Source organism: Anopheles funestus, chromosome 2RL, assembly GCF_943734845.2.
Source record: "Anopheles funestus chromosome 2RL, idAnoFuneDA-416_04, whole genome shotgun sequence".
Taxonomy (NCBI): Eukaryota; Metazoa; Arthropoda; class Insecta; order Diptera; family Culicidae; genus Anopheles; species Anopheles funestus.
The window spans coordinates 88,711,391-88,737,718 of record NC_064598.1 but is presented as its reverse complement, the minus strand read 5'-3'; the positions used below and the strand labels follow the sequence as shown (position 1 = coordinate 88,737,718).

General features: G+C 43.9%; 6 protein-coding genes across 13 annotated transcripts; 2 read left to right on the top strand and 4 right to left on the bottom strand.

The window, feature by feature from the left end:
* Positions 1 to 2,682: 2,682 nt before the first annotated feature.
* Positions 2,683 to 6,512, top strand: LOC125774990 (uncharacterized). The gene is made up of 4 exons (XM_049445370.1): positions 2,683 to 4,017; positions 4,088 to 4,512; positions 4,841 to 6,032; positions 6,091 to 6,512. The coding sequence occupies exons 1-4, from the start codon at positions 2,937 to 2,939 to the stop codon at positions 6,510 to 6,512; spliced, it is 3,120 nt and encodes a 1,039-aa protein (XP_049301327.1). The 5' UTR covers positions 2,683 to 2,936.
* Positions 6,513 to 6,590: 78 nt separating this feature from the next.
* Positions 6,591 to 8,870, bottom strand: LOC125763719 (probable cytochrome P450 6a14). The gene is made up of 2 exons (XM_049427127.1): positions 7,089 to 8,870; positions 6,591 to 7,024 (listed from the first exon to the last, which is right to left on the bottom strand). Exons 1-2 carry the CDS (start codon positions 8,149 to 8,151, stop codon positions 6,591 to 6,593), a joined length of 1,497 nt encoding a protein of 498 aa, XP_049283084.1. The 5' UTR covers positions 8,152 to 8,870.
* Positions 8,871 to 8,962: 92 nt separating this feature from the next.
* LOC125763716 (cytochrome P450 6A1-like) lies at positions 8,963 to 10,829 on the bottom strand. The gene is made up of 2 exons (XM_049427115.1): positions 9,568 to 10,829; positions 8,963 to 9,506 (listed from the first exon to the last, which is right to left on the bottom strand). Exons 1-2 carry the CDS (start codon positions 10,646 to 10,648, stop codon positions 9,085 to 9,087), a joined length of 1,503 nt encoding a protein of 500 aa, XP_049283072.1. The 5' UTR covers positions 10,649 to 10,829; the 3' UTR covers positions 8,963 to 9,084.
* A 740-nt stretch (positions 10,830 to 11,569) lies between these two features.
* On the bottom strand, positions 11,570 to 25,961 carry LOC125774989 (uncharacterized). The gene is made up of 7 exons (XM_049445369.1): positions 24,694 to 25,961; positions 24,217 to 24,634; positions 14,840 to 15,963; positions 14,376 to 14,764; positions 13,493 to 13,545; positions 12,270 to 13,405; positions 11,570 to 12,196 (listed from the first exon to the last, which is right to left on the bottom strand). Exons 1-7 carry the CDS (start codon positions 25,778 to 25,780, stop codon positions 11,766 to 11,768), a joined length of 4,638 nt encoding a protein of 1,545 aa, XP_049301326.1. The 5' UTR covers positions 25,781 to 25,961; the 3' UTR covers positions 11,570 to 11,765.
* Positions 14,196 to 16,083, bottom strand: LOC125763714 (cytochrome P450 6a8-like). The gene is made up of 2 exons (XM_049427113.1): positions 14,840 to 16,083; positions 14,196 to 14,764 (listed from the first exon to the last, which is right to left on the bottom strand). Exons 1-2 carry the CDS (start codon positions 15,930 to 15,932, stop codon positions 14,349 to 14,351), a joined length of 1,509 nt encoding a protein of 502 aa, XP_049283070.1. The 5' UTR covers positions 15,933 to 16,083; the 3' UTR covers positions 14,196 to 14,348.
* Positions 16,175 to 23,097, top strand: LOC125763718 (probable cytochrome P450 6a14). Of its 8 annotated transcripts, none has more exons than XM_049427119.1 (3): positions 16,539 to 16,699; positions 21,442 to 22,416; positions 22,481 to 23,085. In XM_049427119.1, the coding sequence occupies exons 1-3, from the start codon at positions 16,594 to 16,596 to the stop codon at positions 22,894 to 22,896; spliced, it is 1,497 nt and encodes a 498-aa protein (XP_049283076.1). In that variant the 5' UTR covers positions 16,539 to 16,593; the 3' UTR covers positions 22,897 to 23,085. The 8 variants fall into 8 exon arrangements, with proteins under 8 accessions (XP_049283079.1, XP_049283076.1, XP_049283081.1 ...); XM_049427124.1 differs by lacking the exons at positions 16,539 to 16,699; positions 21,442 to 22,416 and adding exons at positions 16,708 to 17,674; positions 17,742 to 18,075 and having other exon boundaries at positions 22,815 to 23,097; XM_049427125.1 differs by lacking the exons at positions 16,539 to 16,699; positions 21,442 to 22,416; positions 22,481 to 23,085 and adding exons at positions 16,708 to 17,674; positions 17,742 to 17,975; positions 20,480 to 21,323.
* Positions 25,962 to 26,328: the final 367 nt, after the last annotated feature.

Here is a 26,328-nt window from a genome sequence, read left to right as displayed (position 1 = left end):
CTGCGGCATACTCCAACACACTAGCTAAATGCACCCATCCGCATCATGGACTCCATTTGTAACGTAGTCGTATCACCCTGTTGTTACACCACCTTTGAAATAGGAACTGTACCAGCCTCCGGAAACGACCGTTGACCGGGCTAATTTCTCTTCCACCCTACAAACACCCGTATATAACCCCGACGGAAACGGAGCGAATGAATGTGTCTGTGGGTTCTTCCCTATCCTTGGTGCACTTTCAATTACGATCGCTCGGTACAAAGTGCGTTCAGCTGCAAAGCGTTTCTTTTGCATCAACGCTCTTGGACCGAGCAACTGGCTCGAAGCGAACAAACTGACCACTCGACAAGCTGTGGGTCTTGGTTTGCTGGACTGACATACACCAGCATGAACCGCAGGCAAATGCTTATCAACGGAGTGCATCAGTTTATCTGCGCTCTTCGGTACGGTTAAACGGCAAGTGCGATTATGCTACTGCCAAAAGCGATGCCAGTTTAATGGAAATTAATTAGATTGCTTCTAGCTAGTGTGGTGCTAAATGGAACAGAAAAAAGGAAGAGATAAAGTGAATATGAATTTATGTAGAAACATTGTTAAAATGTTCTAACATAAATGGTAAATTTGTATTGTGTTTAACTGGAAATTCTAAACTCTATGCTTAAGAAATCTTACAATCTACCACTCACCAGCTGTAAAGCTAGTTACCGGTTTCAACTTTAATGTAATAAGATCTAATCAAAATAAGATCATTTATCACAATCATTTCATTCGACCGACGCAATCATTCAAACAATACATAAATCGTAGGATCACGTTCGCTCTTCTGAAGGCATGATTTACGATTACCTTAATCAGCATTCAGCAGCCCATTGCAGTGCTCACGTTCGTCGAATGATCAGCGATAAGAAGGAAAAAATTCATTCGCTCGACTTCCGATACCGTCAATTCATTTAAACCATTCCCGCACTCATTCTCGCACCATATCCAACAGTTTATCAACTTTCTTCCATTTTGACAAATCTGTCCAATCCCGCCTTCAATCGATCATTCCTACAGTCGCAAATCTCCAAAAGTCTATCAGACGGGCGGGTTTATTTTTTGTCGTTACTTCGTTGCCTTTTTGTTGGCCCTCTAGCCTGGCTATCATGTAGAATAAATTACCCTCACTTTATCGCCACCACAAACATTCGCTGCCACTTGGTGCGCGCATTCAGCTCCAGAACCCGAAAGCTTTGCAATGGGGCACGTACAACGGACAGGCTCCCTAGAGGGCTGGACAGTTCCGGTGTAATCGTAAAGCAGCGGCAAAAGCGACAACATCTTAAATTTTGCTTTACCTTTTCCAACACTGGCTACCACCATCCTGTTGGACATTGGCAGGGAGGGGTTTTTTTTCGGGAGGCACTCGAGACAGAAATTTATCGAGTGCCTTCGTTGCTGTGATCTCGGTTTTCGAAAGGGCACACTGGGACTAACCATAAGACTAAACACCCCAAAGGTACGGTTTTTGGGGCTACTGTTTTCTCGCTAAAATACATCAATAACAGACGGATCAGTGGAGTCGGGGAAATAAAAAGGAACCAGCAGCGTACAAGCAGGGAGTGTTGAAGTTCCACCACGGAACTCACCTGTTTTCAGCCCAACCCGAACCGCTTGTTCATCGAAAACCGATTCCGTTATCGACAGGACAGGTAAATAAATGTGAACTAGCGCGTCCGTGCGCCGTCGGATTTGAGGATAAAAGGTGCGCCGGAATATAAATTAGGTTAAACGGAGGTACCAACCAACCGTGAAGGTTGTCCTGCCAGTCGGCTATGTGATAAACAATTTCTACTTTCTTTTCGCGTGCACGGCTTCTTTGAGTGTGCACTTCACACGGGCACGTTTAAGATGTGTGATGATGAAAGGGCCACCCAGCTAAGTGTGCAACGGATGATCGGTGGTAGGAGACAGCGACAGTAGCGACAAACACGTGTCCCTTTTTATGTCTCTACAGCACCACCAATCTGAGGCAGCTGTTTATTGTGTTCGCCTTCTGATTGAGAACAAGGATTAACCCAATTTTCGGGAAACAGATGAAAAGCTTTTACTTTCAAGACTTTTCAAACGAAAGACCGCGGTCGTAAAAGTCAGCATACTTGATAAGAAATGCTTCTACAAAACGATTATGTTTGCAAGTTTGGTCGAGCTTTCTGTTGAAGGAATAGGGAAATCTATCTTCTGCTGGCTTTTTGGTGTTGGTTAGCGGGTAAAGTTTGATTTTATTTATCTTTTACGACTTCTCTGACCAAATTGATGAAAAATCTTAGACAGTAAACGGTAAGATGGATAAGATTTACTTGAGTGAATTCAAATTATTTTATAACAAGCCTAAATGTATGCTGTCAGTATCAGCCCTTATCAATCGAGAGCTTTTTAAATTGCAATTCTACTGTTTAAGTAGCATGAAATTTAAATAGTAAATAAGTAAATAAGCCCAGCTGAAATAGATTCAACAAACGGCATTGCTTGCACCAGAAAACAATTTTTGTTATTTTGCGCCTAAGCCATATGCAATACGCATAGCACGTGTTGTCAAAGCGTTTATTTTGAAAAATGCTGTCTTTTGAAACTGACAGCAAGGTTACATTAATTTTTCGCCGTTTATTTTCCCATTCAAAGCAAAATTATTTGATGTTTAAATTCTTGACCTAGTTCATAATATTGTGATCTTACAAAAATCTCACGATCAAGGAAATTGTCTCTTTCTCTCCAGCTGGTATGAGCTAGCCACCGGGCAGTGCACAAGCAACACGGGAATCATCGATTCTGTACGCACCGTGTTGCAATCAGCTACGACTGCCTACCGATAATAATGTGCAACAAACCGGTTCGACAAAGCCTTAAATGGTGTTACCATCGAACGATACCGTTCCAGTACCGTGATACCTATAGACATGCTAATTCCTGCCGTGTTGGTGGCCTGCTTTGGTCTTGTTTGGCTATACATCCATTTCAAGCGACGTTATCTGTTCTGGTTAAAGCGTGATGTACCGTACCTGGAGCCTACATTTCCGGTTGGGAACGTGGTGGACATTTTTAGTCCCACCATACACTTTGCACACCTCATTGAGAAGCTGTACAGGCGGTTAAAAGGACGGGGCGATTATGCTGGCATCTACTTCTTCCGGGACCCTGTGCTGTTGGTGTTGTCGCCTGACTTTGCTCGGACGATTCTTGTGAAGGATTTTAACTATTTCGTCGATCGTGGAGTGTACAGCAATGAAGAGGTTGATCCTCTTTCGGCGAATCTTTTCTTTATGGATGGAAATCGATGGAGAAAACTACGGTCGAAACTAGCGCCAACCTTTACCTCCGGGAAGTTGAAAGCTATGTTTCACACGATAGTGGATGTGGGAAATCGTTTGGATCAATACCTAGCGGATCGATGCATTCGATTACAGCGTATAGATATCAAGGAGCTTCTGGCGCGGTTTATGACTGACGTGATAGGATCGTGTGCTTTTGGAATCGAGTGTAACAGTTTAGACAACCCAAACTCACAGTTCCGGCTCATGGGCAAACGTATGATTAACCTGCCCAAACTAAAAGCCCTCAAAGTGTTCTTCGCCATGATGTTCCGGAAGCAAGCGCAACTACTAGGTATACGCTATAATGATAAGGATGTGTCAGAGTTTTTCATGAACGTCGTTCGGGACACGATTCGCTATCGTGAGGAAAAGGGAGTACGGAGAGATGATTTTATGCAGCTCCTTATCGACATGATGAAGCAAGATGGTACCGGGGCAGGTGAAGCCCTCACGTTTGAAGAGATAGCTGCACAAGCTTTCGTGTTTTTTTTCGGAGGGTTTGAAACATCCACGACTACCATAACCTGCGCATTGCACCTGCTGGCGAAACATCCAAAAGCTCAGCGCAAAGCAAGAAAGTGTGTGCGAAGTGTGTTGGCCAAACATGGCAATCAGTTAACGTACGAAGCTATCACGGAGATGGACTATATCGAGTGTATTATCAACGGTGAGAGTTCGTATATGAATAGAGATACACAAACATTGAACATGAAGAATCTCCGCCCTTTTTCTTCCAGAAACGCTTCGGCTATACCCACCAGTGGCCACGATTCATCGAATGACCTCACAACCCTATCAACTGCCAAACGGAAAAATCCTCCCGGTCGGTGTCGGAGTGATCATCTCGAATCTTGCCTTCCATCACGATCCTACCTACTTCCCTGAACCGCACCTGTTCAAGCCGGAACGATTCGAGGACAAAGCGTTTGGGAAAAACAATCCAAGCTATCTTCCCTTCGGAGATGGACCCCGGATGTGTATAGCGATGCGTTTTGGACAGCTTCAAACACGGTTAGGGTTGGCAATGTTGTTGAGGAACTACAATTTCGCTATTGACGATTGTGATGCTGACCGTCCGCTGCTTATTGATCCGATCAACCTAATGCACGGTCCTGCGGGAGCAGTTTGGCTGAATGTGGAACGTACTGTGGAGAAGAACTCTTAAGGTATTGGAACGTCCTTTGGATTTGTTTGGTGTAAAAAACGATAAAAAGAAAATTAATATTGCATTACCATTTTGGCAATTATTGTAACCGTGACTTTTGGAAAAAAATAATATTTTTCTCAACCACCATTACCACAGTCTAAATCATAAAAACGGATTTTTTAAATTATTTTTTTCTGAATATTTCAAATAAAATGACCATCTGACACTTGATGTGCGAAAATGTATACAAACAAACGTCAAAAGCAGCTGGAATTTGTTTATCGCCTTTCTAGTCGCCGTATGCGGTGATTATGGGGCAATCAGTTACGCTTATCATAGATAAAATGTGAAACAATCGATTTCAAATCACTTTAGTTTAAATTCACTGCCTCAATCATTACCTAATAATAACCATCAAGTGATTATACCATTCAGTGCTTCGTTCGTTCTAGTCATGTTTGTACATTTACTGCTAGTGGCCAGCTTGGCCCTGCTGTGGATTTATCTACACTTTAAGCAACGTTACCGATTCTGGGCGGATCAAAATGTGCCTTATATGGAGCCTGCATTCCCAGCTGGAAACGTTGCAGATACATTGAAGCCAACCATACACTTTGCACACATCATTGAGAAGCTGTACAAGAAATTGAAATCCCGAGGTGATTATGTTGGGATTTACTTTTTCCGGGACCCGGTGCTGTTGGTCTTGTCACCGGACTTTGCCCGAACGATTCTTGTGAAGGATTTTAACTACTTCGTCGACCGTGGAGTGTACAGCAATGAAGAGGTTGATCCTCTTTCGGCTAATCTTTTCTTCATGGAAGGTAATCGATGGAGAAAACTACGGTCGAAACTAGCGCCAACCTTTACCTCCGGGAAGCTGAAGGCCATGTTCCACACGATAGTGGATGTGGGAAATCGTTTAGATCAATATTTAGCGGAAAGATGCAACCAAGAGCAGCGGCTTGATATTAAGGAACTGCTGGCACGTTTCCTAACCGATGTGATTGGATCGTGTGCTTTCGGGATCGACTGTAACAGCATAGACAATCCAAACTCGCAGTTTCGAGTGATGGGTAAGCGTATGATTAACCTGCCCAAACTAAAAGCCCTCAAAGTGTTCTTTGCCATGATGTTCCGGAAGCAAGCGCGCGCACTAGGGATACGTTTCAACGACAAGGATGTATCCGATTTCTTTCTCAACGTTGTCCGGGACACGATCCGCTATCGGGAGGAAAACAACGTCCGTAGAGACGATTTTATGCAGCTCCTAATCGACATGATGAAACAGGATGGTGTTGGGGCTGGTGAATGCTTAACGTTCGAAGAAATTGCCGCCCAAGCATTCGTGTTTTTCTTTGCGGGATTTGAAACCTCCACGACCACGATAACTTGCGCCTTGCATCTACTGGCCAAACATCCGGAGGTGCAAAACGAAGCAAGGAAATGTATTCACGAAACACTGATAAAACACAACAATCTACTGTCGTACGATGCCGTCATGGAAATGGAATATATTGGGTGGATTATCAACGGTAGGATCTACATAGAATCGTTTGTAAACTGTAAATAATTTACGTTTTTCTCTTTCAGAAACCCTTCGTATGTATCCACCGGTGGCAACGTTACACAGAATCACAACACAACCCTATCAGCTACCAAACGGTGCTGTTTTACCTGAAGGAATCGGTGTGATTTTACCGAATCTAGCATTTCAAAACGATCCAGACTACTTCCCAAACCCCCGCGACTTTAAACCGGAACGATTTTCGATTAAGAATGATTTTAAGAACAATTTTAGCTACCTTCCCTTCGGAGAAGGTCCACGGATATGCATCGGGATGCGTTTCGGATTGCTGCAAACGCGTCTTGGGCTAGCTATGCTGGTGAGGAATTATCATTTCACTATTGATCCATCCGATGCAGAACGTCCACTTCGGATCGATCCGATCAATCTGTTGCATGGTCCCGCAGGAGAAGTATGGTTGAACGTAAAACGTATCGTTGACATGTAAAGCATGCAACACATTCCTACAGTAACCTCGCTTAATTACCTCAGGCATCTTAAACTCTACAAGTTTAAATAAATCACTTTAACCATCATTCGTTCTGTTGATCGGTTTTACATTTAACCATAGATCGCCATCCAGTTTCAGAACGGTGTGAGCTTTCGATCGTGATCCCTGCGTGATGTTGGGACATTTCGTAAACTCGTAGCTACTCAACAGTACAGCCATCATAGCACGCAACTGAATCTTCCCCTGCCGATAGCCGATACAACTTTTAGGGCCTACGCCGAATGGTAAAAAGGTGTACGGAGTACGCTGCCTACATGCCTCTGGTAAAAATCGATCCGGATCGAAACGTTCCGGCTCGGGATAGTACTGCGTATCGTAATGGATAGCGTACACCGGTACGACGATGTTTAATCCTTTCGGTAGCACGACACCGGACGCATCGGGTACGGGATAGTTTTTCGTGACGACACGAACTAAATTAATCGCCAGCGGATGCATTCGGAGAGTTTCTGAAAAGGATGAGAATAATAATACTTTATGACAGACGAAAAGAATTAAATACGGATCTACTACCATTCAAGCACTGATCGATGTATGACATATCAGCAAGCGCATCGTACGTTATTCCGCCATGTTTTTCCAGTGCCTCAAGGACACACGCTCTAGCTCGCTCTTGTACTGCGGGCCGTTGTGCCAACTCGTATAAACAGAAGAAAGTAGCAATACCCGTCGCATCGTACGCACCCAGAAAGAGAAACACTTGGGCAGCCATTTGCGATAGCGTTAGTGTGCTTTTACCATCAAATCCCGGCATCGCCAGAAGTTGATCAATCAGATCAGTTCTTCGATTTAAACATGAAATATCCTTCCGATGCTCTATCGTTTCTCGTACCACTTGTTGAAATAGTTCAGTAATATAATTTGAAAACATTTTCAACCGCATCTTCTTCGCTATCGACCGGTAGCACGTCATCAGGAACAATTTCACAACGTTTGGCAATAGGAACGCTTCACGCAGAAGTGCCTCATGCAGGCCTCCGTCCGGTGCGATAAGATTGTTGCCTTCAATTCCCAGCACAAAGCTCATCGCAATATCCGTGTTCAGTTTTCCGATCATTTCCTTCAGCTCCACTTTGGTACCTTCCGTGTTTACTTTCCCATTTAAATACTCTCGAAAGTGATTGAGTTTTTCTAACATAACAGGCAAGAATGCTCTTATCCTGCCGGTGGAAAATATTGGACTTGCTGCGTGCCGTAAGGCACACCACCGTTCACTTTCACTGTTCAGCATGTGACCTGTGAGGGGATCGTGTTTCCCATCGGTATATCCACCACGATCGTAAAAGAACCGACAGTCGCGCACCAACACATTTTTCACCATTTCCGGATCGGTAATCAGTGCGACTGGTTCGGTAAACTGGAAGAGTCCCCCGAAAGGATGCTTTCCTTTCAGTTCTTGGTAGAGTTCCACCATAAGATGGGATGTGTGTTGAATGTTTCCAAGGGGAAAGCTAGCCGGAATGTACGGTACACCCAGCTCCCGCCAGAAGGAATATTTTTTTCGAATATGAATAACACACATTACAAACGTAAGAAAGGATGAAACTGTTAAGAGCAACCACAGAACGGGTAACATAATTGCACGTGGTATTAGCGATCTTACACGATCAAAAGACAAACTTGAAGTGATGTAGATCAAACACTAATCATACATGCACTTGTGCAAGGCTATCGGTAACCTTGAAACTTTAGCACAATTAGACTATGACAAAGTCATTGCTATGGTTCAAGGTGAACTAGTTTGTATTGACGCGTTCCTTGTTAGCCTTACTCGTTATCTATTGCCGCTATTGTTTGCATTGAGCTTCACAACCGTTGTCGGCATTAAGTCCTGTGAATGACAGGCTTGATGAAACCGAGTTGCGTGTCCAATAGTGTGTTACAAGAACACAAATTTATTCTCAAGATGATTTCCAGTCGAAATCAGGTTTGAAATCGGAACAAAAGGAACTACCAAGACTTAGTGGCATAAACTTCAAAACGGCTATTGTCTATCATACTATCTAGGGGCCTTGTATACGCTGATGACTTAATCTTTGATTTACGGGTCTCCTATTTAGTTATAAGGGTAACTAAATGGCACGACTAGTGGGCAAAACATTTAGATCTCGGAGAATGAAACATGAATGATGACGACATCAACAGACTCTACGATGTGCTTAAACAAAGACAAAGATTAGAACTGCTTAGGCTCCTTAGTTCATTCAAAAAACGACATGATCCCCCAGACCACCCGTGAATGATCCTCCAAAGTGGTCAGAATCATTGATTGCATAAAAATCGTTTCTCGTTCATGACCAGCTGAAAAGACTCCTGTAGCAGTTCCTGGCCTTTAAGTGTCTGATAAGTAAGTAAAAGTTGTTTTATATAGTTTTACAATCAGAAAATGAAAATAAAAGGATTCTTATTTATTCTACCAGTTTAGAAGATGAAAATTAAAACCAAAACAAACAAATTCTAATGCTAATTCTTACCGATTTCCTGACTCAAGCGACATTCGTTTGTTCCATTATGCTTGCAGCTTTTCCACCTTGAGCCAAAGTCCACCTTCCGGTGTCAGTACAGCATGACGTGAAGAAATGACTAATGGCACGTTCGTCTTGGAACATCTTGTAAAGCTAAAGTGCATCAACAGCACCGAAAGCCCAACGCGTGCCTCCAACATTCCGAATCGAGCCGCTATACAAATCCTTGGACCTTCCCCGAACGGGATGAAGCTGTACGGTTTCCTTGCTTCACTTGCGTCCGGTGCAAATCGGTCTGGATCGTACCGTTCCGGGTCGGGATAGTGTTCCGGATCGTGGTGGATGGCGTACACCGGAATCATAACGTTCATACCCTTCGGAAAGGTAACATCCGTACCCGGGACACGATAATCTTGACTAACCTGCCGTATAAGGTTCGCACCCGGTGGATACTTTCGAAGAGATTCTAATGGAAAAGAAAGTAGAAACGTTAGAACTCTAGACTTCAATATTCGGAAGCATCTTACCGTTAATACACTGATCAATGTACGGCATGTCCATGAGTGCTTCGTATGAAAGACCACCGTGCTTTTTAACAGCATCCAGCACACACTGTCGTGCTCGTTGCTGTATCTGCTCATTCAGGGCAAGCTCATGCAGACAGTAAGACATCGTCGTCGAAGACGTTTCAAACCCACCGAGGAAAAACACAAACGCTTGTGCAACAATCTCATTCAGACTTAGCTTACCGACCGTCTCACCGGAATCGTCCAGCTGTCCACTATTCTTCAGCTGCATCAACAGGTTCATAAAGTCGTTCCGCTGAATGTTGTGCTGCTCGCGATACTCGATCGTTTCACGTACGACCTTGAAGAAGAACTGTGACACATCCTCGCTCGTACCTTTGATGTGAATGCGCCGCGAAAAGTCCTTGAAGGTGGCCATGAAGAAAAACTTCAGTATACGACCCCGCGGCACTTCGAACACCTTCCGGCCCATCCGTAAGAATTCTGCGTTCGGATCGTTCAGACTGTTGCAGTCGATACCGAAGGCGCACGTCCCGATCACGTCCGTGGTAAACCGGGCCAGCAGTTCCTTCATCTCTACCTCACCATCGCTCGCGATGCATCGCTCCAAGCACTCCCGGAACCGGCCACCGACGGATACGATCGTTGGACACATCATCTTCATCTTGCCGGAGGAGAACGTCGGGATGAGCTTCTTTCGCAGGTTGGTCCACTTGGTACCCTCGATGTTGAACAGATGGCCCGATATTGGATCATCCTTCTCGTTGTAGTAAACGCCACGGTCGTGAAAGTGGGCGAAATCACGCACCAGCACGTTCTTCACAAAGTCCAACTCGAGGGCCAAAGCGACCGGATTGGTGAAGAAATAAATCCCACCAAATGACCGTCCGGAAGGTTTCAGCTCGTTGTAGAACTTTGTCATTAGCTGGGACGAATGCATCCGTCTTCCGATGCCTTGAATGTTGCCGAATGGGAATCGGGGCTGCACGTACGGCACGCCCCGATCCACCCAGAACGAATACTTCCGATGGACATACCAGACCGCAGCACTAACGGCAATCAGCAGCAGATAGATCAGCATCTTGCACCACACTGGTAAGCGATCTTCGCAGCAGCCTGTTTTCCGGTGCTGCTTGTAATTATGATAACGGTGTACACAAGTGTCACATAAGTCAACTGTGAGATTGTAAATTACACTTATCTATGCCCTTATCCCTTTCTTTGTGCGCTCGTTTTGCTTCAACTACGTTGCGCTTCAATGGCCCAACTCACACGTGACGCCCACGCCCTGCCCACGTCCACAAGTAACTTCGTAGAAAGCCGAAACAAACCCTCTATGCTTACTGCACGCTTAAGCAAAACAACGCTTTACCGAGTGCTACCCCGAATGCAGCGTACGTGGTATTCTAATGCGGATCGCAGGTATAATTTCAGAATCCTTTTTCACTTCGAGAAGATCCCAGGTATAATTCCCGAACCCTCTTTCGCTTCGCGATTTGTGGACGCGTCCAGGACAGGACCCAATTTTTTTGAAATTTTGTATGACTTCGGCTTTTGTGGACGTCTCATGAGCCGTCATGTGTACGCAACCAATGATCCAACCGCAGAGAGTGTTCGAGATGAAATTGTTCTGATTTTTTTTCCTCGCTAATTTGTCAGCTGGTGTGCGTAATGTTTACGGTACAATAAAACGAGCGTCACACACACACAGTGGGACACTTCCAAGCGCCGGTACTTTGTTGACACGCACACCACGGTTGCTTTGTTTTGATGGTGGATCAGGTAGTAGCGGTGTGAACCGTTCGCACGGTCAAGGACGTTTTGGTACAGGGTGCTTCATTATGTGAAGCGATTTTAGGTGAAATAAAAGTGATTACATTATTTTATTCCGTGTAGTGCATTGAATAGTTTCTTTAAGGTGTTATAAACAGGACATTACATTCCTTTATGCATGTAAATAACTTCTTAATTAGTCCAGTAATATAATGTTCATCGCCATACGTATAATAATTTATTCTTTTATTCTGATACAGAGCTGCGTTCAGTCTCATTCCGAACATTTCCATAATAAATGAGAACAATTTCAAAAACTTTGTAATATAATTCTAACCAAAAGTGTTCACTCCATTTTTGCACATGCAGATTCAAATAAGAAATTCAACAAAACTAAAGTTCCGAACGTAAATAACGCTCGTTTTCTACGGCTCGTTTAGCTCATATTTAGCCAACCGCAACCGCACGCCATTAACGGGCGTCAGTACGAATGCTTGCGGAGAGTAGGTCAAGGGTACGTCCGTCTCCTTGCAGGGCAACACCTGGAAATGTTTTAACAGTAGCGCTAACCCGATACGTGCCTGCATCATACCGAACCGCAACCCGATACATATGCGGGGACCTTCCCCGAATGGCAGATATGCGCAAGGATCACGTCGGGCCATCCGTTCGGGAGTGAACCGATCCGGATCGTATGTGGCCGGATTGGGATAGATGTCCGGATCGTGATGGATGGCATAGGCCGGGATCATGATCTTCATTCCACGATGCAGAACGATGTTGGTGTCCGAGAGTCTGTAAGGTTTGGCAACTGTTCGCTCCAATATCGCTACCGGTGGGTACTTGCGAAGGGTTTCTAAAATCCATGAGAAATATAGACAAATGTATAACAGCAGCCTAAGATATGTATGACAAGCTAAGCTACTTACCATAGATGCATTGATCCAAGTAAAGCATGTTCTTGGACGATTCGTACGACAAGACTCCAGCGTGTTTTTCCAGTGCGTCCATGACACAGTCTCTGGCCCTCTGTTGAAGTTCCTGGTTCAGTGCCAGCTCATACAGTGTGTATGTCATCGCACTGGACGACGTCTCAAAACCGGCGGTAAAGAAGATGAACGCTTGTGCGGCAATTTCGTCACCCGACAGCCGGCCCACTATCTCGTTCGAGCCTTCCAGTGAGCCCGTGTTCTTCAGTCTTATCAGGAGGTCAAGAAAATCGCTTCTCCCTATACCGTGCTGTTCGCGATGTTCGATCGTCTGTCGAATGACACTTTGGAAAAAGGTAGCCACATCGTCATGCAACAGCTTGAGTCCGAGCCGATTCGCTAGTCCACGGAACGTTTTCATGATAAACACTTTGAGTGGATGATTGCGCGGTGTATCGAAGTGCTTGCGACCAATCCGTCGGAATTCGTTCTGTGGATCCCGAAAGCTGTTACACTCCAAACCGAACGCGTACGATCCGATCACGTCCGTTGTGAAGCGGGCCATAAGATCGCGTACCTCAACCATGTCGCCGGAGGTGTACCGCTCCCGTAAAAAGTCACAAAACTGTTCAGCTATATCCAGCACCAGCGGGAATGCAGCTTTCATACGACCACTCGTAAACGTTGGTGTGATCTTCGCCCGCAAATCCTTCCATCGTTGACCCTCGATCGCAAACAGATGTGCCGAGAGTGGGTCGTCCTTCTCGTTGTAGTACACACCCCGGTCAGGGAAGTGATGGAAGTCTTCGATCAGTATTCGCTTCGCCAAACGTAGATTCGTAACGAGCAGCACCGGATTGACGAAAATGTACAACCCAACGAAACCGGGACCTTCGTCGCTCTTGTACCGCTCATAAAACCGCTGACTAAGGTGGGCCGGATGGATCGATTTGCCCATCTCTTTGAAGTTCCCGTACGGTAACTCCGGTTCCACGTACGGTACATTATGAGCCCGCCAGAAGGAGTACTTACGCGTCACGAAAAGGTACACACCCAGACAGAATGTCGCTAGAATCGCACCCAAACTGACCAGCGATGCTACCACGAGCTCCATTGGTGCAGTACTAAACGTCGTGCTTTATCGCGACGCGCCGACCCCAAGCATGGACAGGCGCGTGCTATTATCGCACGGTACAATCATGCATGGAACGAAACCTACTTACGATGGGCGCACGGCCGTATGCCAATTGCCACTAGAAATGGCAACTGCCGAGACCTGTTTTAGCGACGAACTCCGTTTACAGACACTTATCGGCGGACGGCATGCGCGCCACGATGTGATGAGACTTTACAGTGAGACGCGCCTACCGACTGGTGTTTTGATGTGATGGGAGACAAGATGTGGTTTGAATTATTTATGTTCTCCCACCTTCGGTTGCTATGATTTATTTTCCAACCGATGTCGCGACGATCGGTTGTGTTTGTTCGCATTGTTCGTTGGAGCAGGTAGTATTACTGCGAGCGAGAGATAGTGCAAGCCCTCTCGTAAGTCTATTGTATGATGAATTGGAAGAATGGAAGACGAAGAACAAGTTAATGGGGAAATTGAAGAGATTTTATTAGATTTGCGCTCACTCCACACATGATAAACTGATACAAAAAAAAAGGAAATTGTGACAAAAAGCACTGCCAAAAAAAGCCTTTCCTTATCATTTGGCAACGAAATTTTTGAAGAAAAAGATGAAACATCAGGTAAGTTGTAAGAACTCCTATGTAGAACGCCAAAGTTTAGTGTAATACTTTGCTCTTTGTGCTCTTTGTTATCAGTATTAAGCTCAATAAAAACCATATCAGTAGTTGATAGCATAATACCATTCTCACCAACAAAAATTGACTTATAGAGACGATCGCATTTAAAGACTTGAATTTGAGAAAAATGGCTAGGATTATTAAGTTTATTTAAAAAAATGTATGGCTTCAACATTCGCCCACTGTTCTCTACGTACAATAAATGGAACTAATTGCTACTAGAATATCGGCGGTAAAATCTGCAATTGATAGAGATTTCATAAACTTCCTCTATAGCTCCTCTGCCCGCAACCAAACACCATTCGCCGGTCCAAGAATGAAGTTGGTCCGCGAGTACTGTACCGGTATCTGCGTCCTTTCGCACGGGCTAAATTGAAAACGATCAAGCATGCTTGCCAAACCCATCTTTGCCTGTAGCGACCCAAATCTCATCCCGATACAGATGCGTGGTCCTTCACCAAACGGTAGATAACAGTAAGGGTCACGTTTGGCGACCTCCTCCGGTGAAAATCGCTCCGGTCGATATTGTTCCGGGTCGGGAAAGTGGGTCGAATCGTGATGCATGGCGTAGATCGGTATCATGATCTTCTGACCACGACGCAGTAACAATCCACTGTCCGGTAACCTGTAGTCCTTATCGGCGTTACGCTCCAGTATTGCTACAGGTGGATGTTTGCGCAACGTTTCTGAAATAAGCGATACAAGCGTTGTTAGTTTAGATGACCAAAAAAGCAAATTGTCACAGATAACTGCTCACCCACCATTAATGCACTGGTCGAGATAGCTCATATCGGACACAGCCTCGTAACTTAGCTTTCCGTCATATTTCTGGAGCGTCTCCTTTACGCACTGTCGTGCCTTGTCCTGCACGTCCTGCTTTAGTGCCAGCTCGTAAAGCGTGTAAGTCATAGCCGTTGAGGACGTATCATAGCCAGCAGTGAAGAAGATAAACGCTTGAGCGGCAATCTCCTCGAACGTTAGCCGCCCTAAATCCTCACCCCCGCTCTCAAGCCGTCCCGTGTTCTTTAGCTTCAGAAGCAGATCCATGAAATCATTACGCACGATCTGTTCCCGTTCGCGATACTCGATCGTGTCCTTGACCACGCGCATGAAGAAGCTGGAAACGTCATCGTGAAGTTGCTTCATGCCCAAAGCGTTGGCGTGCTTCCGAAAGGCTTTCATCAAATACACAACTAGCGGTGAATGGCGGAGCTTATCGAACGCGATCTTACCATACCGTCGAAATTCGTTATCTGGATCCCGGAAGCTGTTACACTCGATGCCAAACGCACACGCTCCAATGACATCGATCGTGTAGCGCGAAAGTAGATCGTGCATTTCGACCTCGGCGGATGTTTGCAACGATTGGTGCAGATGATCACAGAACCGCTGACACACTTCCATCACTAGTGGTAGCGTCATCTTGATGCGACCAGTTGTAAAGGTAGGCGATAGTTTGGCACGCAGCGTGCGCCATTTTTGTCCCTCGATGGCGAACATGTGCGCCGACAGTGGATCATCACGTTCGTTAAAGTAAACGCCACGGTTCGGGAAGTAGTGGAAATCTTTCACCAGCAGCGTCTTGATCAGCTTCGTGTTGAAGATGTAAAGCAGTGGGGTTGTCAGCATAAACACCCCACCGTATGGGACCTTTAACTGCTGGAAGTAATTGTAATGCCGTTGGGTGATCGGTGCAATGTGTTCCAGCTTCCCGAGTGTACCAAAGTTACCGTACGGAAACTCTGGAGCGATGAAGGCAACGGAGCGCGCCTTCCAATATTGGTACCGGCGCTTAATCCAAGCGAGACAAGTAACCACGACCGCAACCAGAATGCCCACCACTTGAAGGTACATACTTCTGAACCGGCTTAAGTGCGAAATCAAACTGAAACATCCAACGATGGTTCAGTCATCGTTTGTTGGTTTGTGGGCACCCCTTTGCGAGTACTTCGCCATCTCGGCGAATGAGCGTGCATGGGTAATAAGGGAGCGAATAATGCGTAGATTCTCCCCTTTGTACGAGTATCTCTGAGCATTCTCCGACACTTGAAGTTTGCGTTGTGGGTTTTGTTGGATGACCTTGTTTGATAACTTATTTAATCGACATGTGAAACTGGTTGTAACCGTAGGCCGGTTTACTTTTAGTTGTTTTATAAATTAATTTAACACAAACATTTATGCTTGAAGTGTAGCAGTTTTGACGTAGAATCAAGCTGTTTTATGAATTAAAAATTCAATCCAAAAATTTGATTTTGAATATAATTAGTTTTGTAGTTGACTGCAATGTCCTAAGAGACTGTTTTTGTACAGCACTGTTTCTATTTATCTTATCATTTTTCCAAAATATACAACCGGAACATACATCTATAAATAAGACGTATATTGCTTCGTCATCGTGTGAATCGAACACACCAACACTCGTATAGGAATTTGGGGAGTTTGTTCAAAAAATAACCAGAGACTGCCGAATTTGTCATTAGTCTTGCATTGAACGGTGTCGGTGTCGGTAGCTAAAATGTGGTTCCTCACGATAGAAGCACTCGTTCCGTTTTTGGCCCTATTGGGTGGGCTCGTGTACTTGGTCAAACGAAAACAATCCTACTGGAAAGATCGTAACGTACCTCATCCCAGTACAACGTTTTTCATTGGAAGTTTTAAAGATGCCGGAACGAAGATGCACTTCTCGGACTATCTGGAACAATATTACACCACGTACAAGGGTAAACATCCATTCACGGGCGCGTACATGTTAATATCACCTATTGTGTTACCCACGGATCTGGAGTTGGTGAAATCAATCCTAGTCAAGGACTTCCAGTACTTCCACGATCGTGGCACGTACTACAACGAAAAGCATGACCCACTGACAACTCATTTGTTCAATTTGGAGGGACAAAAGTGGAAAAACCTTCGAAACAAACTGACGCCCACATTCACGTCCGGTAAGATGAAAATGATGTTTCCGACGGTTGTGGCAGCTGGTAAACAGTTGAAGGAATTTATGGACGAAAATGTCCAGAAGAACAGTGAGCTCGAGATGAAAGATATTATGGCCCGCTTTACAACGGATGTAATCGGGACGTGTGCGTTCGGTATTGCGTGTAACAGTATGCGTGATCCCAATGCAGAGTTCCGAGCGATGGGAAAACTCTTTGTTGAACGACAACCATCACAGTTCGTGAACATAATGGTGCAGTTTTCCCATAAGTTGAGTCGAATGTTGGGGATCAGGTTTATTGATAAGGAAGTGTCAACCTTCTTCCTTAAAGTAGTCAAGGACACTATCGACTATCGGGTGAAGAACAGTATACAGCGTAATGACTTCATGGACCTTATGATTCGCATGCTTCAGAATACGGAAAACCCGGAGGAATCCCTCACATTCAACGAAGTAGCTGCACAAGCCTTTGTGTTCTTCTTCGCCGGCTTCGAAACGTCCTCGACCCTTCTGACCTGGACGTTGTACGAGCTGGCACTGAATCCCGAGATACAGGAGAAGGGTCGTCAATGTGTCAAGGAGATTCTGGAGAAGCATAATGGAGAAATGACGTATGAGGCTATTCTGGACATGAAATACTTGGATCAAATCTTAAAGGGTATGAACTCATACATATGTAATAGGCAGTTTGTAACTGTAAATTTTATTTTTTATTGCTATTCCAGAGGCCTTGCGCAAATATCCCCCACTTCCAATTCACATTCGTGTGGCGAAACAAGATTATCGCGTACCGAACACAGATTCCGTCATCGAGGCCGGCACGCTAGTATTGGTTCCCATTTACGCCATTCAGCGTGATCCGGATATATTTCCCGAGCCGGAAAAGTTCGACCCAGAACGATTCAGCCCAGAAGAAGAAGCGAAGCGCCATCCGTTTGCTTGGATTCCGTTTGGCGAAGGTCCGAGAGTTTGCATTGGGTTACGGTTCGGCATGATGCAGGCACGTATCGGATTAGCCTACTTATTGCAGGGCTTTAGTTTTGCCCCGTATGAGAAAACCTCTGTCCCGATGAAGTTCGTTACGAATAATATTTTGTTATCACCAAAGGATGGTTTGTGGTTGAAAGTGAACAAACTGTGAAAACTGGTAATTGATTATATTGCCCAATTACTGCAGATCAGCTGAGTTTCAAATATGTTGGGCAAAATACCAATGCATCCTGCAACTACATTAAGTATTAGAGAAAAAATACTAAAATTATAACATTTTTATTCCATTCAGAATGATCGCTTAATTCACCATTTTGTAAATCCGTCTTTAATAAATAATAAAACAAAAATACACATATTCAAATATATGTTCTTGGTTCTATGCTATCTCAGATATCTCTGGCAGGCACGCTCTTTTTGTGAGCGGCACTGTAATTTATCGCCAAACCTATTTACGGCCCTGTGTGGGATACTACACATACTATCATATACTCAACATAAACAAACATTTGTGGGGTGCAAAAATGAATGAAAAAAAAACCTGGAGCATAGCGAACGAATAACATATGGAAGTTTCGATAATTCGACATCTTGAGCCTCAAAGCGAATATGATCTACGTTGATCTCTCCGCTGCACTCTTCAAGTAAAGAATTTCAGATTTCATTTTAATAATCGAAAATGGAGTCACGATATTTCAAAAACTGAGTCGAAACTATATTCTAGACTTGTACCTTCCAAAACTCTAAGTTTAAACAATATTTCCGTACAGTTCACGCTTTACTAAAAAAAACCCCGATTTTGGTTACTGTGTCTTGGTAGTAATTTTATTAACTCCAGCAATTTTTTTTTGCACCGCAGTGTACCAACCGTTCCACATATCTTATCACTGTGCAGCCGCATTCGATGGGTTTCTTTTACCATATTCGGTGTAAAACGAAATCGTGCTCAATAAACACGGCATGTATCGCTTTGTCATCGTGTGACTTGAACACACCAACACGAATTTGAAGATTCCAGCGAATAAAGTCATATGCGACTGTTTTCGCTTCTACGATCAGTCTTGTGTTGAACGGTGGTTATTAAGTTTGCAAAGATGTGGTTCCTCTCTATGGAAGTTTTTGTTGCACTGCTGGTGCTACTAGGGGCACTAGTATACTTCATCGTACGGAAGCAATCCTACTGGAAAGATCGTAACGTACCTCATCCAAGTCCCACGTTTCTCATCGGCAGTTTTAAAGATGCATTCTCTAAGGTGCACTTCTCGGAATATTTGGAACAGTATTACACGATGTACAAGGGTAAACATCCATTCATGGGCGTTTACATGCTTGTATCACCTGTTGTCATTGTAACTGATCTGGAGTTGGTAAAATCAATCCTGGTACGAGACTTCCAATACTTCCACGATCGTGGCACGTACCATAACGAAAAGCATGACCCATTGACAGCTCATCTGTCTAATTTGGAGGGTCAAAGATGGAAACACCTACGAAATAAATTGTCGCCCACATTCGCGTCCGGTAAGATGAAGATGATGTTTCCGACGGTTGTGGCTGCTGGTAAACAGCTGAAGGAATTCATGGATGAAAATGTCCAGAAGAACAGTGAGCTCGAGATGAAAGATATTATGGCCCGTTTTACGACGGATGTAATCGGGACGTGTGCGTTCGGCATCGAGTGTAACAGTATGCGTAACCCCAATGCAGAGTTCCGAGCGATGGGAAAGCAGTTTGTGGATAGACCTCCATCGCAGTTCGTAAACTTAATGATTCAGGTTTCTCCAAAGTTGAGTCGGATGATGGGGATCAGGCTGATCGATAAGGAAGTGTCAAAATTCTTCCTTAAAGTAGTCAAGGACACTATCGACCATCGGGTGAAGAACAGTATACAGCGAAATGACTTCATGGAGCTGATGATTCGCATGCTTCAGAATACGGAAAACCCAGAAGAATCGCTCACATTCAACGAAGTAGCTGCACAAGCGTTTGTGTTCTTCTTCGCCGGCTTCGAAACGTCCTCTACCCTTCTGACCTGGACATTATACGAGCTGGCACTGAATCCCGAGATACAGGAGAAGGGTCGTAAGTGTGTGAAGGAGATTCTGGAGAAACATAATGGAGAGATGACGTACGAGGCTATTCTGGACATGAAATACTTGGATCAAATTTTAAACGGTATAAACCCTATAAAAATGACTGGTAGCTATACTTGTAACTGATTTTTCTGTTGACCTTCCAGAAACCTTGCGCAAGTACCCTCCAGTTCCGATGCATTTCCGAATGACAACTCAGGATTATCACGTACCGAACACAGACTCCATCATCGAGGCCGGCACGCGAGTATTGATTCCCATCTTCGCTATTCAGCGTGATCCGGATATATTTCCCGAGCCGGAAAAGTTCGACCCAGAACGGTTCAGTCCAGAAGAAGAAGCGAAACGCCATCCGTTTGCTTGGATTCCGTTTGGCGAAGGTCCGAGAGTTTGCATTGGGTTACGGTTCGGCATGATGCAGGCACGAATTGGATTAGCCTATCTGTTACAGGGCTTTAGCTTTACGCCGTATGAAAAAACCTCCGTCCCCAAGAAGTTTATTAAAAACAATATTTTCTTATCACCAAAGGATGGCTTGTGGTTAAAGGTTAATAAATTGTAATTGAAGTAGATCGTATTTATTCACGTTTATTTGTAAACTATTATATTCACAGTTATAGAAGGATATTGAAGAAATGAAAGGACCTCTTCATTGATGGCCATGGTGATATCCTACTATCTGTTTTCAAAGAGGATCATCTCTCTTTGTGATATTAATGTAAAAGCATGCAGTTTTAAGATCCGTTCGAGCGTTTCTCAGGCGTCGTTTTCGGTGATGCGTAATGACCTCAGAAGAGCATTACTTGGAGCATTGTCTGTACATAAAACATGCTGGTTATTGCCCTTTAAAAGAGAGAGAAAAAGAGAAAAATTCAACAGATTTACAGGAAGGGGTAAATGAAGAGCGAATTCGAGTAAACAAACTTGTTCGCGCGCGAGCATATTCTACACACAAAAAACGCATGTTTTAACGATACGCTTTTGAATGTATGCAGTCATACGTAACATTGCCAAACATTCAATTTATCTTATCAATGTATAGGCGCGATGCATTATTTTTTTTCTATATTTAGCGGTTAGAACATCACTTTAGAAACACAGTTTACGTCGCTTCGCCATCGTGTGAATCGAACACACCAACACCAAGATCGCGATGCTAACGTATAAAATAATCTGCGCCTCTTGCCATACTGTCAATTAGTCTTGCTTCGCACGGCATTGGTGTCGCAAGTTAAAATGTGGTTCCTCTTTGTAGAAATACTCGTAGCGCTTCTGGCCCTATTGGGTGGGCTCGTCTACTTGGTCAAACGAAAACAATCCTACTGGAAAGATCGTAACGTACCTCATCCCAATCCGGCATTTTTCTTCGGCAGTTTTAAAGACACTGGAACCAAGATACACTTCACCGAATATCTGGAACAATATTACACCACGTACAAGGGTAAACATCCATTCATGGGATTGTACATGTTAGTATCACCTATTGTGTTACCGACGGATCTGGAGTTGGTAAAATCAATCTTCGTAAGGGACTTCCAGTACTTCCACGATCGTGGCACGTACTACAACGAGAAGGATGATCCACTGACAGCGCATTTGTTCAATTTGGAGGGACAAAAGTGGAAAAACCTTCGAAACAAACTGACGCCCACATTCACGTCCGGTAAGATGAAAATGATGTTTCCGACGGTTGTGGCAGCTGGTAAACAGTTGAAGGAATTTATGGACGAAAATGTCCAGAAGAACAGTGAGCTCGAGATGAAAGATATTATGGCCCGCTTTACAACGGATGTAATCGGGACGTGTGCGTTCGGTATCGAGTGTAACAGTATGCGTGATCCCAATGCAGAGTTTCGAGCGATGGGAAAACAGTTTATTGATCGGCAACCATCACAGTTCGTGAACTTAATGGTGCAGTTTTCAACCAAGCTGAGTCGGATGATGGGGATCAGACTGATCGATAAGGAAGTGTCAACCTTCTTCCTTAAAGTAGTCAAGGACACTATCGACTATCGGGTGAAGAACAGTATACAGCGCAATGACTTCATGGACCTAATGATTCGCATGCTTCAGAATACGGAAAACCCGGAAGAATCGCTCACATTCAACGAAGTAGCTGCACAAGCGTTTGTGTTCTTCTTCGCCGGCTTCGAAACGTCCTCGACCCTTCTGACCTGGACGTTGTACGAGCTGGCACTTAATCCCGAGATACAGGAGAAGGGTCGTAAATGTGTGAAGGAGATTCTGGAGAAACATAACGGAGAAATGACGTACGAGGCTATTCTGGACATGAAATACTTGGATCAAATTTTAAACGGTACAAATCCCAGAATATGAGTTAAAGTTATTTTAATAACTGTTATGCTATTTTTTTATTCCAGAGTCCTTACGCAAGTATCCTCCAGTTCCGATGCATTTCCGAACGGCGGCTCAGGACTATCGTGTACCGAACACGGACTCCATCATCGAGGCGGGTACAATGATTTTGACTCCCACCTTTGCCATTCAGCGTGATCCAGATATATTTCCCGAGCCGGAAAAGTTCGATCCAGAACGGTTCAGTCCAGAAGAAGAAGCGAAGCGCCATCCGTTTGCTTGGATTCCGTTTGGCGAAGGTCCGAGAGTTTGCATTGGGTTACGGTTCGGCATGATGCAGGCACGGATCGGACTGGCCTATCTATTGCAGGGCTTTAGTTTTGCTCCGTACGAAAAAACCTCCGTCCCGATGAAGTTCGTTACCAACTCTTTTATGTTAGCACCGAGGGATGGTTTGTGGTTGAAGGTGAACAAACTGTAGTGGATATTGTCTTATGTTTTTTTAACTTGTATAAAATTGATCGAATTAATTATTCAACGTGTTAACAGGTTTTAATTAATTGCAGTGAAATAAACAAATTGCAAATTAGAAAATGTTTAAGTACCTATAATATATTTTAGATTTGATTGTTTTGAAAATATCACAATTTATTTATGATTTTTTAACAGAATATACTTACACTTATCCAGATCTAATTTCTTGAAATTGATTTTGTTTTATTTTATATTTAAAGCACTTACAACTGTTGAGTTAGAGTTCATTTCTAGACACGACCGGATTGTTTTAATATTTATTTTGTGCCCTGTTGAATATCTATACTTTCACATAAAAACGGTACAATATATGCAGTTTTTCTTAGTTAAGAAACTGAACAAACCCTTGTTTAAGCTTTTCATTGAATATATCTCCTTAATATATTGCTTTAACCCGATCCAGATACAACCGGTAGGTTGGTATGGCATGTCTACGATTGAGATTATATGATGCCATTTTAGGAAGTTCCATGATAAGATAAGTTCGTAAACAAATTCTAAGACTGACACAATCAGGGAATATTGTTTAAAACAAATGTGATTGCGATGTGAATTTCTTTATCGCTTGATAAGGCAATTTTCCCTAAAAGGTATGCAGAGCTTTCGTTGTGTGAGTGTATCTGCATTGCTAGCTTATAAATCAGTAACATGCCTTTTTTTGAGCAGCACTGTAATACAATATAAGCCGCGCGGCGACTGAAACGTATACAGTCGCAAATGGTAGCGTAAACAATAATTTGTACGGGGGATGAATGGTAGTTAAGGTCCGGCTTTGACCACGTTGAGGGGTAGATAAAGGGGAAGATATTACGTCATCGACCTCTCGGTTGATTGTGGTGGTTTGTTCTATGAATCGCAAATGAAAAGGAAAGGAACAAAATGTCAGGCTTGTGCAACCTCATGTCGTAAATTATGTGAATTATGTTTTCATTCAAAACTTTTTAAAACAATTTAAAACCGAAAATGTCAAAGCTTTATTTGATTACAATATTTCCCCTTAGATAGTAAAGCATTTTTTTCAAACCGTAATTGCATACTTTCGGGCGTAGTGATTCACTACGGATGCACAGATTTTTGTACAACGTTCTTTATATGGGTTAGAAAATCTCGCAAATGTTATATATGTTTTATTGAAATAAATTAAAGTGTATTTCTTTCAAAGCAATCCAAAATTTCTGCTGTCTTTTATTGTTTATTCTCTAATAAGCTTTATTTCGTGTCTAATAAAAATCCCGTCACAATTTTCCGGAGGCTTTATAGCCCGTTTTACAACCTTTCCACATTTAACCATAGTCCCCCGTCGATGGTCAGAATGGTACTGGATGGCGTAATCTTTAACGGAACACTTGTTTTGTCTGTTGCGAGCGTAAAACGGAAATGCTTCAGGAGATATACCAACCCAATCCGTGCCTGTACCATGCCGAACCGAAGTCCAATACATACTCGTGGACCCTCGCCGAAAGGAAGGAAAGTGAACGGATGCCGCTTTTCACTCTGTTCCGGTGTAAATCGCTCCGGATCGAAACGTTCCGGATTAGGGAAATGGTCCGGATCGTGTTGGAGGGCGTAAACAGGTATAGCAACCATGATGCCTTTTTGCAGCACTTGATCAGCACCGGGCACACGATAATCCTTCTCAACTCTACGAGTAAGGGTAGTCACTGGTGGATACTTTCGAAGAGATTCTAAAATAAAATTGTTTGTAGTACATATAACCAATGCTGATGCTCCTTATCAGACTTACCATTGATGCACATATCGATGTACTTCATCTCATGTAATGCTTCGTAGCTAATAGAGTCATACTTTTTCAGCACCTCCGTTATGTTCTGTCGGGCTTTATCCTGCAGATCCTGATGGAGAGCCAACTCGTACAAACAGAACGACATCGCTGTGGAGGACGTTTCAAAACCGGCCAGGAAAAACACAAACGCTTGCGCCGCAATATCGTCCAGTGTGAGATGATCTTTCTGCCCATCATCGATTGATCCACTCTCCTCCTGTTCCTTCAGTATCTTCATTAGCAGTGTCATAAAATCGTTTCGTTGCACATTATTAGTTTTCCGAAAGTCGATTGTGTCGTTTACGACACCCGTAAAAAATTTCGCTACGTCCGGGAGCGTTAGGGTTACGTGAAATGCTCGCGCTATATGCGGGAATTGTGCAGCTAGAAACAGCTTGAGCGCCCGGTAGGGTGACAATTGGAATACTTTGCGTCCCATCACACGGAACTCTGCATCGGGATCTTGCAAACTGTTGCACTCGAGTCCGAACGCAACCGAACCAATCACGTCGGTGGTAAAGCGTGCCAGTAGATCCTTCATCTCCACCACGGAACTGTGTCTGATCTCTTCCGCCATACACTTGTGAAACTGTTCCGCTACAGCCGTCACAGTGGAGAACATCAGTTTCATTTTGCCCGACGTGAAGGTGGGAGTTAGCTTCGCTCTCAGGTTTCTCCACTTGGTTCCCTCCATGGCGACAAGATGGTGCGACAGTGGGTCATCGCGATCGTTGGAATAAAGGTTGCGATCGTGAAAGTATGGGAAATCTTTCACCAAAACCACCTTTATAAGTTCCGGATCAATGAGCAGCGCTACGGGATTGATGAAGAAGTAAACACCACCGTATGATTGACCAGAACTTTTTAGCTGTTTGTAGCAATTTTGGAGTATTGCCGACATGTGGCGCTTCTTGCCAACGCCGGTCAAATTTCCCTGGGGAAACGATGGTGTAATGTACGGGATATTGCGCCGTTTCCAGTAGGAAAATCGTTGCCAAACCCAAAAAACTGCCACCAGAAGCACTAATACGAGCAGATTAACCCACATCTTGTGATGCTGTACGCTTGACTGTTGGAGAGATACTGGACCGATGGTTAAAATATCTGTTCTACGATACTTTCGCGTCACAAGGATGACTCGGTAATGTTAGGTGTGTAATTAAAAGCTTGTACCGGGGGCACTATTATCATCTGGTAAGGTGCCTTTTTTTAACACATTTCCTGTCAGAGGCGTCAGATGCTTCCCCGCCACGCTATCTAATCGGCGACAGGTTTGCATGATGGTTATTAGCGGTAATCGTTACATGTAGATTTGAGTGGAAACAAACACTCTGCTGCAGCCTAGAACGAATGCACCGTAAAATCGCGTCGCATAAAATAATCATTTACTGGCGGCCTATTATCGCTGAAATGCTCGAGAGCAGTGAGCAGCAGACACAATGATGAAATGGATTTAACAAACGAATCACTCAAGTGTAGTTGAATGCAATTCAGTGATAATGCAAATTTATCTGCTCTCATTTAGATGTATTTTTTGGTAATGTGATGTAAAATGCGGAGAGATAATTTTATATGTTGAAAACCCCGTCAGGTATC

Bases quoted from the DNA above. Each gene is read 5' to 3' on its own strand.
- LOC125763714 (XM_049427113.1), bottom strand. From the start codon at position 15,932: ATGTACCTTCAAGTGGTGGGCATTCTGGTTGCGGTCGTGGTTACTTGT. The intron at 14,765-14,839 runs GTGGGTGAGCAG...CGCTTATTTCAG, and splicing joins TCTCGACCAGTGCATTAATG to AAACGTTGCGCAAACATCCA.
- LOC125763716 (XM_049427115.1), bottom strand. From the start codon at position 10,648: ATGCTGATCTATCTGCTGCTGATTGCCGTTAGTGCTGCGGTCTGGTAT. The intron at 9,507-9,567 runs GTAAGATGCTTC...CTTTTCCATTAG, and splicing joins CATTGATCAGTGTATTAACG to AATCTCTTCGAAAGTATCCA.
- LOC125774989 (XM_049445369.1), bottom strand. From the start codon at position 25,780: ATGTGGGTTAATCTGCTCGTATTAGTGCTTCTGGTGGCAGTTTTTTGG. The intron at 24,635-24,693 runs GTAAGTCTGATA...ATTTTATTTTAG, and splicing joins CATCGATATGTGCATCAATG to AATCTCTTCGAAAGTATCCA. The intron at 13,406-13,492 runs GTAAGTAGGTTT...GTCGCGATAAAG, and splicing joins CATACGGCCGTGCGCCCATC to CACGACGTTTAGTACTGCAC.
- LOC125774990 (XM_049445370.1), top strand. From the start codon at position 2,937: ATGCTAATTCCTGCCGTGTTGGTGGCCTGCTTTGGTCTTGTTTGGCTA. The intron at 4,018-4,087 runs GTGAGAGTTCGT...TTTTTCTTCCAG, and splicing joins TATCGAGTGTATTATCAACG to AAACGCTTCGGCTATACCCA. The intron at 6,033-6,090 runs GTAGGATCTACA...TTTCTCTTTCAG, and splicing joins TATTGGGTGGATTATCAACG to AAACCCTTCGTATGTATCCA.
- LOC125763719 (XM_049427127.1), bottom strand. From the start codon at position 8,151: ATGTTACCCGTTCTGTGGTTGCTCTTAACAGTTTCATCCTTTCTTACG. The intron at 7,025-7,088 runs GTAGTAGATCCG...CATCCTTTTCAG, and splicing joins CATCGATCAGTGCTTGAATG to AAACTCTCCGAATGCATCCG.
- LOC125763718 (XM_049427120.1), top strand. From the start codon at position 19,101: ATGTGGTTCCTCTCTATGGAAGTTTTTGTTGCACTGCTGGTGCTACTA. The intron at 20,039-22,273 runs CTGGACATTATA...GACCCTTCTGAC, and splicing joins ACGTCCTCTACCCTTCTGAC to CTGGACGTTGTACGAGCTGG. The intron at 22,417-22,480 runs GTACAAATCCCA...TTTTTATTCCAG, and splicing joins CTTGGATCAAATTTTAAACG to AGTCCTTACGCAAGTATCCT.